Genomic DNA, 17,047 nt, shown 5'->3' on the forward strand with positions numbered 1-17,047 from the left:
ATCCAAGCCGACTCGACAAATTGAACCCTTAAAAATAAGGGTCTGTCTATTAGGTAGCCTTGGAAAGCTAAAATCTGTCTTTAATCTACTTGTTGCAATCTATAAATGGAAACCCTTAGATTGTTGAATTTCAACATTAGGCTGATTACAATTTTGTTGGATAAGATTTCATTAAACTGATGATTGATTGAGAGTCTAAACGATTTCAACTGTCTTCTGATTAATAGCTTTATATCTCCATCTCTCTTTCTCCAAAAAATCCGCATCCAAGAACCTGGAAACAAATGCCCATACCCTATACACGTCTTCAAAATTTGTCAAGAATCCCAATGCAGCAGTGACCACTGTTATTCCACAACCCAAATTATCTCTCCTATTGCTCGACAATACTGTCTCCAATGCCTTCTTCTCCTTCTCCTCTTCATGCTTATCCGAGAACCAAATGTGGTGCAAAGTTCCGATGCTCAAAGCAATGTTGTTTCTATCAGCCAGCTTTTGCACCATTGTAGGATCGATCCTTTCTCCTTTCCAATCGAATACATTGAATGCCACGGCGGGTCCTCGGTCAAAGCTTACTTGGGGTCCATAGATTCTGACAGCAGGGACGCCGGTTTCTGAATGTGGGTGTTGAAGACTCGTCAGTGCATTCACCAACCAGTTGACCAGGTTCCTTGTCCTGCTCTTGATTAGTACCAACCCTAATGAATCTGCATGATCCAAGCTTCTGCATTCGAAATTTGGGTTTTTGTTCTCAAGGGTATTGCTGGTGCTACCAGGTTCAAAGGATGCTTCTATCACTTCTTCAATTTCAGAAAATGATACAGTCTTTTTCTTTGATTTGGTTCCTTTTCCTTCAGGTTTCTGTACTTCATGACTGGCTTCATCTTCATCGTTCTTGTGTTGGATAGATAAGGGGCCTGAGAATGAACCTTGAATAGGAGGAAATTCATCCACTTTCTTTTTTGTTTCAATGCTAGAAACTATAGCTGGTTTTTCGGGGATTCGAGCTGGCCATGATACAGGTACAAGATCCACTATTCCCACACTTGTGTTTGAATCTTTCAGAACTGAAGTACTGGATTTCTTGACAAACAAGCAACAGAATCCAGATGGGTTCTCACCAAAAACCTTGTAAAATGAGCAAACCAGGAAGTCGGGGCTAAAGAGAGAAAGCCCCAAGGTGTCCATGTCTTTAGCTCCCAATGCAGATGCATCAAGCAACAGATGCCACCCATTCTCCCTTGCCAGGCTCATCCACGTATATGAATATCTCGACCCTGTAACCCTTGATTGAAGTGGGAAAACGAAAAGTCCTTTCTTCTTGCGCTTGCTTATCTTCTTCCTCAGTTTATCCTTCTGTATTTCCAGATTAGGCCATGAGAAACTAGCCGAGATGGCATTTGCTCCTCTCTTCTTAGACCTCTCAATCATCACTTCCACGGCCTCACTTTGATGGTCATAAACCGTTACAAGGTTTCGACTATACTGAAATGGATAAGACTCTGCAACAAGCTTGAAAGCAGCTGATTGATTTGCAGTGAAAATAAAGTTGTAATCAGCTTCTGAGATATTCATGAAAGCCATGATCCTTTTCCTCATATTGGACTGAAATTCCGACTCTTCACCACAATACAATAGCTGAGATTTCAAGCTTACTGATTTGTAGGAAACATCAAAAATGGGGACTCTAAAGATGATGAATTAACAGGAGATCCTGAACATTGATTTTCAAGCTGAGAATAAGAGAAAAGGCCATGGCCAATGTAATCAAGGTAGACATGGTTGGTGATGGAAAGATGATAGTATTCATGAGCTCGGATTTTGTCAGCTTCATCCGTTTGGGAATATTGAGGGTACATATTGGAACCCACCCATTGTTTGAAAAGTCAAAAAGGGTGGGCACCGAAAGTAGAAAGTAAAATTGGTTGGCAAGTTGGGTTAAAAGTTGGCATGGGATAATTGCAATTTTGGTCCCTAATTGTATAGGGACATTGCAAGTTGATCCTTGAACCTCAACTATAAATAGGCCTAACCATTTCTTACTTTCTTCATCCCACACTTGCCATTCTCTACTTAAGGCAATTGTTCTCTCTCCCTATTTGTAAACTTTCACTTGTATTTTTGGAGTGAAATATATTTGGTAGTGCCCGAGGACGTAGGCAAAATTTGCTGAACCTCGTTAAAATTCTAGTGTTCTTTATTTTTGTTTTGCAAATTTTGCAAGTGTCATTGTAGTGATTTATTGTGCTATTAAATTACGATAGAGGGATATTCTGGCTAGGAAAGATCTGGTATGTAAGCGATCCTCGTGATCCACCTCTCTTTCCTGGGAATTGAACTTAGTGTGATTTTTCAGTACAATAATTTTACTCTTTCACACGCTTCCGCGCAACAATTGGTACCAGAGCCAGGTTCGTACTTGGGGAATACGACCGTTTACGGTACTATTCACGTATACGGCACTATTCACGTATACGGTACTATTCACGTATACGGTACTATTTACGTATACGGTACTGTTCACGTATACAGTAGTTGGGATTGAGGAGAAAAATGGCAGCAGCATCGTCATCAGCAAGGACTACTGTGACAAATGCAAAATTTGAAGTAGAGAAATTTGACGGTACCAATAATTTTGGTATGTGGCAGTGTGAGATCCTGGATGTCTTATGTCAGCAAGAGCTGGATATAGCCTTGAAGAAAAACCTGACAAGATGGATGACAAGGAGTGGGCCAAGATCAATAGACAGGCGTGTGGTACAATTCGCCTATGTTTGGCCAAAGAGCAAAAGTACTCCGTCATGAGGGAGACATCAGCGAAGAAGCTGTGGGATACATTAGAAGAAAAGTTTCTAACGAAAAGTCTTGAAAATAGGCTTTATATGAAAAAGAAACTTTTTCGGTTCACGTATGCACCCGGTATGTCGATGAATGACCATGTGAACTCATTCAATAAAATTTTAGCAGACTTGCTAAATTTGGATGAGAAATTTGAAGATGAAGACAAGGCATTATTGTTGTTGAATTCCCTTCCTGATGAATATGATCATCTTACCACCACATTGCTTCATGGGAAAGATTCAATCACATTTGATGCAGTCTGTAGTGCGTTGTATAGATCTGAGACTCGAAAGAAAGATAAAAGAGATCACAGAGATACAACTGCAGAAGTCTTAACAGTAAGAGGTCGTTCACACAGCAGCAAACCTGGTAGAAGGGGTAAGTCCAAAGGGAGACCCGCCAAAGATGAATGTGCCTTTTGTCGTGAGAAAGGGCATTGGAAAAAGAATTGTCCTAAGTTACAAAAGGGCAAGTCTATTTCTAATGCATGTGTAGCGGAGCATGATGAGGAGTCAGACTTTAGCTTGGTTGGCATGGCAATGGCATGTCAAACGGATGAGTGGATATTGGATTCGGGATGTACTTACCATATGTGTCCTAATAAGGACTGGTTTTCTAGTCTTGAAGAACTAGAAGGTGGAGTTGTTTTTATGGGCAATGATAGTGCCTGTAAGACAATGGGTGTAGGTACAATCAAATTGAAGAACCATGACGGCTCAATCCAAGTTCTGACAGATGTTCGCTATGTACCCAGCTTGAAGAAAATCTCATCTCATTAGGGGCCCTAGAATCTAAAGGGCTCACAATCACTTTGAGAGATGGATTACTAAAGGTAGTAGCTGGGGTATTGACGGTGATGAAAGGCACTAGAAGAAATAACTTGTACTATTTAAATGGAAGTACAGTTATTGGATCAACATCAACAGCTTCTGTGAAAGATGTAGATTCAGAGGCTACCAGGTTATGGCATAGGCGATTGGGACATGCTGGTGAAAAAGCTTTGCAGACTTTGGCGAAGCAAGGCTTGTTGAAAGGTGCAAATTCTTGCAAATTGGAATTCTGTGAACATTGTGTTCTGGGCAAGCAGACGAGGGTAAAATTTGGTTCAGCAATTCACAATACGAAAGGAATTCTGGACTATGTTCACAGTGATGTGTGGGGACCTACCAAAGTGGCTTCTTTGGGAGGTGTGCACTATTTTGTCACTTTTCTTGATGATTATTCAAGAAAAGTATGGGTGTATCTAATGAAAAGAAAAAATGAAGTTTTGGATGCATTTCTGAAGTGGAAGAAGATGGTGGAGACTCAGACAGGTCGAAAGGTCAAACGACTTCGATCAGATAATGGTACTGAGTACAAAAATGATCCATTTCTACAAGTATGTCAAGATGAGGGCATTGTGCGACACTTCACTGTTCGAGATACACCACAGCAGAATGGGGTGGCAGAACGCATGAATCGGACTATACTGGAGAAAGTTCGATGTATGTTGTCCAATGCTGGATTGGGCAAGGAATTTTGGGCTGAGGCAGTTACATATGCGTGCCATCTAATTAACCGATTGCCATCAGCTGCAATAAATGGAAAAACTCCTATGGAGATGTGGACTGGTAAACCTGCTACTGATTATGATTCTTTACATGTTTTTGGTTCCACTGCATATTATCATGTAAAAGAATCTAAGTTAGACCCAAGAGCAAAGAAAGCATTATTCATGGGTATAACTAGTGGTGTAAAAGGATACCGTCTCTGGTGTCCTGATACAAGGAAGATTGTTTTCAGTAGAGATGTAACTTTTGATGAATCAACCATGATGAAGAACGAGGATTCACAAAAGGATGACAAAACCAGTAGTACTTTGCAGCAGGTGGAGTTTGAAAAGGTTAATGATGATCCAGCTAATATTGAAAGAACAAATGATGAAGAAGTTTCGACCCAAGAACTTCTACAGCAACAAGATTCAATTGCATATAGGAGGCCAAGAAGAGAGATTCGTAAGCCTGCTCGCTTTGACGATATGGTGGCCTATGCACTTCCAATTGCAGATGATGATGTTCCTTCCACTTACACAGAAGCAATAAGTAACTCTGATGGTGTAAAGTGGAAGCAAGCTATGAATGAAGAAATGCAGTCTCTTCATAAAAATAGGACTTGGGAGTTGGTGAGACTGCCCAAGGGAAAGAAGGCAATTGGATGCAAATGGGTATATGTAAAGAAGGAAGGATTTCCTGGTAAAAATGAAATTCGATACAAGGCTAGATTGGTAGCAAAGGGTTACGCTCAGAAAGAAGGAATAGACTACAATGAAGTGTTTTCTCCAGTTGTGAAGCATTCGTCTATTCGAATTTTGCTAGCCTTGGTTGCGCAATACGATCTTGAACTAGTTCAGCTTGATGTGAAGACAGCATTTTTACACGGTGATTTGGAAGAGGAAATCTATATGACTCAGCCTGATGGATTCAATGTTGCTGATAAAGAAAATTGGGTTTGCAAACTGACAAAGTCGCTTTATGGATTGAAACAATCTCCGAGGCAGTGGTACAAGCGATTTGATCAGTTCATGAAAGGGCAAAGGTACACAAGAAGTAAATTTGATCATTGCGTATATTTTCAGAAGCTACAAGAAGGAACTTTCATATACTTGCTCTTATATGTTGATGATATGCTAATAGCATCTAAGAGCAAAGTTGAGATTGAGAGATTGAAGACTCAACTCAATCTCGAGTTTGAGATGAAAGATCTAGGTGAAGCTAAGAAGATTCTTGGCATGGAAATATGTAGAGATAGAGCTCATGGCAGAGTTAGCTTGTCTCAGAAGCAGTATTTGAAGAAAGTACTACAGCAGTTTGGCATGAACGAGCAGACCAAACCTGTAAGTACCCCGTTGGCTTCTCATTTCAAGCTTTCTGCACAACTATCTCCTTCGACGAATACAGAACGAGAATACATGTTGCAAGTTCCGTATTCTAATGCAGTGGGTAGCTTGATGTATGCAATGGTGTGTACAAGACCCGACATTTCACAGGCAGTTAGTATAGTGAGCAGGTATATGCATAATCCTGGAAAAGGACATTGGCAAGCTGTGAAATGGATTCTACGGTATATTCAGAAGACCGTGGATGTTGGATTACTGTTCAAGCAGGATAATACACTTGGTAAAGGTGTTATTGGGTACGTTGATTCTGACTATGCCGGTGATTTGGACAAGCGAAGATCAACCACCGGTTATGTGTTTACACTTGCTGGAGGACCAATAAGTTGGAAGTCTACACTACAGTCTACAGTTGCATTGTCAACCACAGAAGCCGAGTACATGGCTGTAACAGAGGCTGTAAAGGAGGCTATTTGGTTACAAGGTATGGCTAAAACCTTGGGGTTGGTTCAGGAGCATATTAACGTGTATTGTGATAGTCAAAGTGCTATTCATTTAGCAAAGAATCAAGTCTATCATGCACGTACAAAACATATCGACGTACGATTCCATTTTGTGCGGGAAATTATTGAAGAGGGGAAAATTTGTCTTCAGAAGATCAAGACTGCAAATAATCCCGCAGATATGATGACTAAGGTGGTAACAGCAACCAAGTTCGAACATTGTTTGAACTTGATTAATATCCTGCAAGTTTAACAGTTGAAGAAGGCACTATCAAGTATTGTTGTCAAAGGCAGAAAGAATTGTGTGAAGATAAGATTATCCTAATCAAATCTTCAAGGTGGAGATTATTGGAACCCACCCATTGTTTGAAAAGTCAAAAAGGGTGGGCACCGAAAGTAGAAAGTAAAATTGGTTGGCAAGTTGGGTTAAAAGTTGGCATGGGATAATTGCAATTTTGGTCCCTAATTGTATAGGGACATTGCAAGTTGATCCTTGAACCTCAACTATAAATAGGCCTAACCATTTCTTACTTTCTTCATCCCACACTTGCCATTCTCTACTTAAGGCAATTGTTCTCTCTCCCTATTTGTAAACTTTCACTTGTATTTTTGGAGTGAAATATATTTGGTAGTGCCCGAGGACGTAGGCAAAATTTGCTGAACCTCGTTAAAATTCTAGTGTTCTTTATTTTTGTTTTGCAAATTTTGCAAGTGTCATTGTAGTGATTTATTGTGCTATTAAATTACGATAGAGGGATATTCTGGCTAGGAAAGATCTGGTATGTAAGCGATCCTCGTGATCCACCTCTCTTTCCTGGGAATTGAACTTAGTGTGATTTTTCAGTACAATAATTTTACTCTTTCACACGCTTCCGCGCAACAGTACACTTTGTTGAAATAGGAAAAAGTTTCCTCAAATGAAGGAAGGGATTCATGGTTGGTGAAGTTGAAATTTGGGTAGAGAGTAGCAACCGTGCTTACCTCAAACTTGTATCGAAATGCCTTCGCAGCGGTGATCGGAGTCTCCGACGTTGCAGAATGAGACTCGGGCAGTCCTGGAAATGGATTCGGACAACAACCGGAACAGCAGGCTTTTGCGGCGTCTCTTATCCATGGTGATTGCATTGTCTTGTATTATGAGAATTGGAAAGGTTTGTCCAATGGAAACCCCCATCAACATTCAGCAAGAAGCATACTCAATTCATGTACTTCAACTTAGTTTATAAAAGACATGCATGATCCAATGTGTTGCTAATTAATGCACAATTGTTTTTGATTAAATCCATTTTCTTTGTTAATCTCAAACATGAAGTACTTCCTTACGAAGTAAAAGTGAAAAGAAATCAAAAGAAGGGAAGAAGTGAGACTGAATTATAAGACTAAACCGACAACTTTGTATTGTCTAATGAATAATGAACTAAGCTTCTTCATTACATTTAATTGATCAAATTGTGCAACTTAAGGAAGTGATCCCTTTTCGAAGAAATTTCTTTTATGTACACACATCAAATGAATCAAAACATGTTAGAAAAGGAAATCCTTAATGTCATAGTCCATTCTCGTAAATTACTCAATTTCGAGTATAAGTTTCGGATATATATATAATATAAGTATAATTTTTTTCTTTTAATTTTTTTAATAATTTCTAGAAATCATATCTTTATATCTATTTTTAAAACACGAATACTATAAAAAAAAAGTCCAAGCAACATGATTATTCATATAATATTGAATGTAAAAAAAATATTGAAGTGTTACAAACAAGTGAAGGTTTTCAAATCAGAATAAAAATTCGACCATTTCCAAAATCAAATGTAGCTTAACGTTGACAGCTTATTAATTGCCTTAATTGTGTAAATATTATTAATTTCTTATGATTCACTCCCTTATATGATGGTATGTTTTTCCACCCGGCCCGGAGTGTTACATTAGGCATGTCGGAGAAGTCAAGTTCAAAAGCAGGTGCTTGCCCCCACCATGCAGGGAGCTATCGTCAATTTTCAATAACTACATCAACAAAGACTCTTTGGCTAAGTCGTTGTTTTTCTGTTTTTGTATTTGAAATTTGAGATTGTGTGCCGAACGCCTTCCAAAAGCATTATGCTTCCTAACTATAGCAAATATAGGATGATTTTGGAACAACAACGCATATAAATTTATCCGATGCGAGCAACAAAATTTAAAGGTCAAAATCTACCGGGAATCCTATACTATTATATAAAGTTTATTTTAGTCCCTCTACTAAAAGTTGCTTTAAGTTAGTCCTTGTATGTTAAAAAAAATTCAAATCATAACATAACTATAATTTATTGTTAAATTATTGATAATTTGAACAAAATTATATTATATCCTACTGATTTTTCCATAATCCGACCAAACCCATAAAACCCCAACCATTCCAAAAAAATTATGTATTTTTCGGCTTAATATAATTTTGGAAAATTATTAGTAACTTAACAATAAATTATAAAAGTGTCATGATTTGAATAAATTTTTAATATATAAAGACTAACCAGAAACAACTTTAAGCCGAGGGATTAAAATGAACTTTATACGGTATTACAAGTACTCTCAATAGACTTTTACCAAAATTAAAACGCAAACCCTTAGTTTTAGGAAACATAATTTAGTAGGGGTAACGTTGCATTAATTTAAGAGGAATGAATTATTGGAATATAAATTTTTAAGGTAACTTATATATAATTTTATGGACCCTCCCCACCAAATAATTCATGGTCTCTTTCTAATTATTTAATGATATTTCAACAATTTTTTTCATGTCATTGACACATAATTTTGGTATTTTTTTATATTTTGAACACAGAATCTCGAACTTAAAACTCCGAACCCAAAACCCAAATCTTAAACCCTAAACCTTGACTCTCAAACTTAGGACTCCAAGTTCGAGTTTGGGGTTTAGGAAATTCAAGGTCCAAGGTTCAAGTTTGGATTCAAGTTTAGATTTGGGTTTTAGAGTTTGAATTCGAGGTTTGAGTTTAGCGTTTAAGATTCAAGATTTTAGGTTTGGGGTTTAAAATTTTGCTTCGAGATTCTAGTTAAAAAAATTACCAAAATTATGTGTTAATGACATGGAAAAAATTGATGAAATGTCATTAAATTATTGGAAGAAACCATGGATGATGTGGTGGGAAGGATTCATAAAATAATTTCTCCATTTATTTAGTTAAACTATATTAATATATTTTTATACTTATTCCTTGCATATTCCCATACATCTAGCCCATTCAGTGAACCAAACTACGTAATACTTATAACATTTTTATTCTATTCTCATTGCATAGCTATTCAATGCTTACTCTATTCGATTTTTGCGAACCAAACGTGCTGAAAATATAGTATGATAAACACACGAACTTAATTATACAATTTTATACTACAAATTAGTTCCTCTAATAAAATCTCCTATCGCAATAAAGGTTTTGATTATATTTTTGCTTCGCTTGATTCTTTCTTGAATTATCTTCAATTACGAGTGCTAAAAATTCTCATAAATTCATCAATTATAAGTTGAAACAATTTTGATCAAAATATTCCAATCAAATTATAATAGCTTAGTAGATATTCCTCAATGCAACGCACTTACATAAATCATTTGTTTTACTCAATGATTTTATAATGAACTACATGTTATGAGATTGATAATCTTACTCGGTAAATGTTGTTTGATTGAATAGTGTGGATGAATTTAAATAAAAATCCTCGTGAATATTACTATTTCTGGTAACAGGGTTGAAAGAAAATAAATCCTTGGCGGTATTGAAATTTAGGCCATGCAAAAAGACAGGATGTAGTTTAAGCAAAAAGAAATTGTAATAACAATGTGAAAACTATACCAAGATTGGTTATGATGGACGGTAATAATTACGATGTGGTCAGAAGATATCCTTTGTAGAACAGTAGTAATGGACTGGTTGATTATTAGATAACTTGTGACTCCGTGCCCAACATCTTGGGTGAATTCTCAATAATTTGCACCACTTTGTTAGGGAAGATTTACAGCTGGGTTCAAATAATGTGCTTAGAGTTCAAATATATTCACACTCCATTTTTCCAAGATAGAAAGTTAAGAGTTCATATGTAAGAAGCTGACTAATTATGTCAGGCCCTACTGTAACAAATGTGAAACCAGGGCATTGATTGCCCCAACTTCCAACAAAACCAGAATCAAGGATACTGTGAGCCATAACAGTTTTACCAACTATGACACAATACAGTTTCTCTTACCACCCAAAAAAAGGCATTATTGCAAAAAAGCTATAATTAACACAATGTGTGCAACATGATGCAAAAGCCACAGAGAAAAATGAAGATATCTTACCTTTTTGAATGAGCTACAAGCAAAAGGGGCTATATACATGGATGATTTATTAAGTTGAATCAGTTAAAGGGCAACTCTCCTTTGGCAGGTTAACTACATGATGTGGAGTTATCATCTACCTGCCAATGCAGAGAAGCCCTGCAACCAGTTCAGGACTTAGTGATGATCAATTTATTGATTTTGTGGCACAAGTAGGGCTTAAAACTACATGCACCAATGGTGGATAAGTTGTTTAAGGCACATATAGGATATAGCATATGCTGAGGATATCTTTTTCCTTTGGTGCCTGCTTTCTACGCAAAAGGCTCTTTTTACATGGAAAAAAAAGGGGCCTCTTTGACAGATTCTACGCTTTGCATGATTTTGACCTATGAATGCTGTCAAAATTCTTTTGAATAGAGGAAGAGGGAGAAACCAGCGTAAAGAAGGGAAGATGCCTAGCTTTTCCCAATATTATCTAGGTGCTATTAAAAACTGGACCCATACTAGTATATGTCTTCCTTACATTAATTTTTTTTGGTTGAATTCTACTATTTGTCCCTATACTTTTTCAATACTTTTTCAAATTTTAAAATTTCAGTCTTCTCCAAACAATAACCGTCAAAATTAATTACGTTAAAGCTCTGTTATTTTTAAAATTTGATGCGGCAAGCACATTATCTTATGTATAATGTCATGTTAGTTTGTTATTTACACATAGTACTTACTAAAACTCTAATTAATGGATTAATGACTTTTATTTGCATCAAGACTGGAATTTTCAAAATTTGAAAAGTATCGAAACTTGGAATAATCCAATCCGAGAATATGGACCAAATCTACGCATAACACATGACTAGTAATTAAATTTAACCAAATAGACCTAAATACTATTGTTTACGCCAAGACTAAAATTTCAAAATTCGAAAAATATATAGACCAAATTTAATTAAATTAAAGTACATAGATTAAATTCACAGTTTTCATAAAGTAAAAGGACTAATGCCAACATTTAACCTTAGTCATTTTGTGTTTGACCCATAACTTTGTGTAGGTATGGAGATAAAATTATAAAAATATTTTTAGTACTGCATGCATTTAATTTTGTTTAGTTTCTTATAGCATTTTGATTTTTCATATGTGTTTGAATTATTGTTCGATCACTGAACCAGATTTATCATGAAAGGCAAAAACAATTGAACAACAAAATAAACATAACATTTTTCAATGTCAAACATCCATTAATGCAACTCTTGGACAAATGTATTAACTTAAAAGACTTCAAATTCTGGACCACTCAATACGTAATGACAAGTCAAGAACATCCATCCATCCATCATGTCTTGATCAAAAGAAATAAAAATCAACCATAACGAATCATGAGGATTCTTAATTGCCTAGTCTCTCTCTTAATATCTTCACACCCATGTACCTGCATCATCAAATCAAACTAAAATGTCAATTTTAAAAAACCCAACATAAAATGAATAATTTTGCTAGTGATTAATTTATGTACTACCTTCCAAGCATCATGACAGTGGCCTGAGGATTAGTCCCAGGCGAAGAGTTGAAAGTGGAACCGTCGATAACCCTTAGAGCTTCGACACCAAGTACCTTATAATCGGGGTCAACAACCCTGCTAACTTGGCAGCCACCATGATAGTGCCATATAGTCATCACAGTGTCTCTGCAGAACGTTTCAAGTGGGATTGAGGAGTTGTAATGTCTAGGCAGCAAGTTTATTGGGGAATGTTCTGTCATGTTAACGAGTCCTGGCCAAGACATGTAATCATATCTGAATTTAGAGAATGACTCGGATTCAACGATTTTCCCTATGGTTTGAATCCCTTGAACACATCTTTGCAAGTCTAGTGGATGCTGGAAATAATTGAAGGTGACGGATGGGTTATCGTCTGGGTTACGGGTTTGGAGCTCCAAATGGCCTGTTGAGATCGGACCCATAATTTTTTCCAAGATGAATCCACCTTGTAAAGCTGCCTGGTCAAGATTATCCAAGTATTCAACAGCTCTGGCAATGGCTTCTGGGGTCCTTTGTTTAGGTGGCACCGTAGATAGCTGACCAATCTGCATAGTAAAATTGTAGGGTAAAGTTCAATCTTCTAAGCTTAAATGAATAGCATCCAAAACTTATTATACCTTAGGTGAGAACATGCCATAGTTTCTTGAAGTAGTAGTAACAGAAGCACTAAAGGTTTCACCACTTGCAGCTTCAATGTAGCTCCCAAAATGTGTGATACCAACGACTTCGATAAGTGAAACCTCAACCGGAATAGGAGACGGGACAAAAACGGCGTTCATGGGGTTATCACACATGCCTTGGCCAACCAAGGGTTGGTCTAACACCACTGGGATATTGTGAGATCTAAGATGAGCAACCGGTCCTACTCCACTCAGCATCAACAGCTGTGGGCTTCCCAATGCTCCCGCAGATATAATGATTTCGTTTTTAAACCCATATTTAAGATATGCTCTATGTTCAATCCCTGATCCATCTCTGAAAATCACACCATATGCCTCTGGTCTGCTTCTTCTCCCTGTTATTTGAAATGGGACATAATGGTTTGGTAGTATGATAAATATAGAATTTGACCATTTGAGCTGTGTTATTAGATAATGTACCTCTAAATCTAAACAAGATTTTTTCCACAGTAGCATACAAAAGGACGGTGAGACCTCGAGGGTTGGCATACTCCAACAAGTCAGCAGCTGTGTGCCTGTTCCCTTGTTCATCAAATATTGTCCCACCAACTTTGGTCCCATTAATATGGTCAAAGGTGAACCCATTGAATGGCACCACCCCAACCTCTAACAAACCGTTCCTCACAGCCGATTGCCAATGCCCCAAATGTGGCTCAAATGCCACTAATTTTTCAACCCACTCGTATGATTGATTCACTAGTCTTCCATCCCACCCCGCTTGCCTAAAAATAACAACATAACAAATATACATATACACACATATATATGAAAAATTATATCATGAGCATATGATGCAAACTTGGTACCTGATATATTCAGGAGAAGCGCGTGTATAAAACCCCGCATTCAGACAGCTTCCGCCGCCCAAGACGCATGCTCGTGAATTAATTACGCCGTCCGTGGAGATAAACCGCTGTGACGGGGACCACGGGGAAAGGTCGGAGAGGGAAGCACCGAAATTAACCAATTTAGTGATGTTGGGGTCACCATAAGGGGAGCCACCTCGTTCAAGGAGCAAGACGTTGGCACGGTGAGATAATGTGGCAGCTAAGGGGCAGCCAGCGGTGCCACCACCAACAACTATGTAGTCGTAATAAGACAAGAATGGTGCTGATGTTGCATTGTGCATGAAGGAGTAGTTTGGGGCTGTTGGGATGCAGATATATTCATATATAGTTTAGGACCTCACGACGTTTTTGCATAAAAATAATTGTTTTTTATACTAAAAAATAAACTTCATGTTAAGATTTCAGGTATAACAAATAAATAGTACCGTTTTCAGAGGTAGAAAAGCCATGAAAGAGGAGAAATCCAGCAAAGGCAGCGTAAACAAGTCTCCACCATCCAAGACTCATTGTCTCAAAATGATACCACACAAATTGTTAACAAATGCTTGTGATATATATATATACTCCTATGCATGTATACCAACAAAGTGCAAAACCTGGTCTTGCCTCTTATAGACTACATAAAACAAAGAGAAAAAAATGTTGAAGGGCAATCCAGCAACAATGTCTACGGAGATAGGTTATGGGAACAAAGATTCTTGATTGTGTTTATCGGTCATAAAAGCCAAAACCAAGGTGAAGAATGTCCAATCTTGTAGGCAAAAGCTTAAGGAAATGTTCAAGAAAATGCACAATATGTGATTTCGATGGAGCAAACATATTTGCAGGAGATCCACCCAGAGTTAAGTTTAACTATTTTTTTTACCCGGAAAAAGAGAAGGCTATGGCCTAGGACAGTGAAACTTCGGATACTCAACAAAAGTCGAAGAGGGGTGATTTTCAAATCTACTTTTTTAGGGTTTTTTTCACTAATCTTCTCAAAGTATTGTCCGGATTCCAAATTGGTCCATGAACCTTAAAGCCTTCTAATTGAGTCTTCAAAATATCAATATTGTATCAATTTTGGTCTTAAATGCTAGTTCGGATATGACATAAAATATATTTTAAATTGTTGATTATAGTTCAAATGTATATATAAAACTTAAAATTTTAATTCAATAGTACACATCTTGACTTGTGCAGAGAGGTAATTAAAGTTCTTGTTAGACACTCGTTTGGCACGGATTCAAACCATGATACCCCCATCCCCCACCCCAAATATTGTATCAGAAAAAAAAACTATTGAGGCATTTTTGAAGATGCCACAATAGTGTCCATTGATTCTAGTACTGCTCAACCTCATAACTTGCCATATATGAAATAGGTAATTTCTTGTAACAAAATCGTTGGGCTATGATATTTGCTGATATTTTGGACATGTGCAAATCCTTCTATAATATCTAAACACGTTATAGGAACATAATTAAGCAAATTGGCTTCCCCAGTTTGAGAAGATTGGATTGGAACAAGTAATTTGGTAGCATATCCTGAAAATTTGAAGACTTATCTTGGTCATATGAATATATTATCCTTACTGATTTTTTTGTTATTTTGATGGGAAGAATGATTGTAATTTACCTTTTATCTTAAAAGCCTAAAACTTTTATATATTGAAAGGCTTGTGTAGGTAAAGTGTGTGGAAAATTTTAGCACTTATTTTGTTATTTAGAACTTGTTTTTCAAAGTACTAAGTAATCAAGCGAGTCACTATTTTTTATTAAGTTTTCAGGGGAAAAACTTAGAGTATATTAGGTGCAAAAGTGAGGTTGCTAATCTGGTAAGCGTTAGTGCTTGTACTCTCTTGTGAGAGATGTTAAGATAGTGAATTATCTCTATGGATAAAATCATAGGGGAAATGAACTATGTAAACATACCAAGTGTTTATTTTTTTCTGCTTAGTTCTTCACCAGTACTTAAAGTAGTTGACATTGTTTGGTTTTTGCTTGCAAATTTGGACATAACAAAAAACACGTAAATTAAATTGTAAACAATTTTGTACCTATTGCATGGACAACTTTGGCATAACACGTTAAAAAAGTGAAACCAAGCTGTCAATGCAATAGATACACATATGTGTTTATAATTTAATCAATGTATTTTAAATATGCTTCATGTCATATTTGAGTTGGTATTATGCCGAAGCTAATAGCTAAGCTTTGATGAGAGAATCTAATTGATACAATACTAACTAAGAGTTAATTTCTCATTGTTTTTGAAAAGTGCTTTTGAAAAATGCTCTAAAAAAATACTTATGAAAAGTGTTTTTAAAAAGTTTAGTTTAAATTTAAGTGTTCAGTATTACTGCCAAAAGTGTTTTTGAAAAATAAAATATCTTATTTTTAATATTATGCATTTGAGTATTATTCAAATTTGTTAATATTATGATCTTTTAATAAAAATATAAAAAAATTTATTATAACTCGTTATTAATATTTTAATATATGTAATATAAGTTTTAAATATTTGTAAGTAATTTTAATTTAAGTTCAAAAGTTGTTTATTCAGTATTGTTTATGATTTCAAAAACACTTTTCAAAAGTAATAAGAAACAAATCTTAATACTTTTAAGATTCAATTAAAATGTTTTGAAGTTTGAGACTAATTTAAAATTCAAAAAAAATTTGAGGGTGTTTGGTAGAATTAACCCTTCCCCTAAAATATATGATATAGTTCTTCCGTGTCTACCAGAATTTATTTTCTTGTTATATATGGACCTAGACATTGTACGGACAAGTAGGTAGAGAGGGCAGTTGGGCGTGCTTGTTATATAAGTGTCCTAATAGATTTAAGGCCAAGAAAAGTAGTTACTTGAGTGTATATATTTCATATATGATCGGTGCAATTTAAAATTTTCACCAATTGATTTATTAATGCTTTTTTTCCTATAAGTATTTATAAATAAAATATTAATTTGTTTATTTATGAAATTGTGAAACTTTAAAATGTAGTGATTATGTATAAAATACGAAGAATTCATGAGCCTAGTTGTCGCCGACAAGTGCTTAGCTTGCTTCCAAGCCTTGCCTTGTATAGTAGTTGAGGCAATGGACCGAAGGAGCCCTAAGCGCTTGTACAATAATTTATTCATCAAGTGAATAATGCATGAGGATGAGGTAGCATTTTAATTGGTATTCATGTAGGCTTAGTCACTGCTACTAAGATTAGTCATTTGTAGTCAGTAAAGTGGTACCGAATTTTCAAACAAAATATATATATGACCATTTGAGCCGTAACTAATTAAATCCCAGCTAGAGATAAATGGGAGCTAATTAAAAGTAACCGCATAATGCTATAGCTACATGCTACTTTCTACCCAAATCTCACCAACATCGTTACTAGTGCTCGAGGTTTTAAGTCACTATTTTAAGTAATAAACTATTAAAGAATGAGACTATATTTGAGATCA

General features: G+C 36.2%; 1 protein-coding gene and 1 pseudogene across 1 annotated transcript; both read right to left on the reverse strand.

Annotated features, from left to right (window-relative positions):
* Window positions 1-48: 48 nt before the first annotated feature.
* On the reverse strand, window positions 49-7,686 carry LOC107936395 (uncharacterized; annotated as a pseudogene).
* A 4,057-nt stretch (window positions 7,687-11,743) lies between these two features.
* LOC107936394 (protein HOTHEAD) lies at window positions 11,744-14,431 on the reverse strand. The gene is made up of 6 exons (XM_016869120.2): window positions 14,028-14,431; window positions 13,561-13,900; window positions 13,175-13,476; window positions 12,692-13,089; window positions 12,054-12,619; window positions 11,744-11,966 (listed from the first exon to the last, which is right to left on the reverse strand). The coding sequence occupies exons 1-6, from the start codon at window positions 14,107-14,109 to the stop codon at window positions 11,924-11,926; spliced, it is 1,731 nt and encodes a 576-aa protein (XP_016724609.1). The 5' UTR covers window positions 14,110-14,431; the 3' UTR covers window positions 11,744-11,923.
* Window positions 14,432-17,047: the final 2,616 nt, after the last annotated feature.

Source organism: Gossypium hirsutum, chromosome A12 (assembly GCF_007990345.1).
Source record: "Gossypium hirsutum isolate 1008001.06 chromosome A12, Gossypium_hirsutum_v2.1, whole genome shotgun sequence".
NCBI lineage: Eukaryota > Viridiplantae > Streptophyta > Magnoliopsida > Malvales > Malvaceae > Gossypium > Gossypium hirsutum.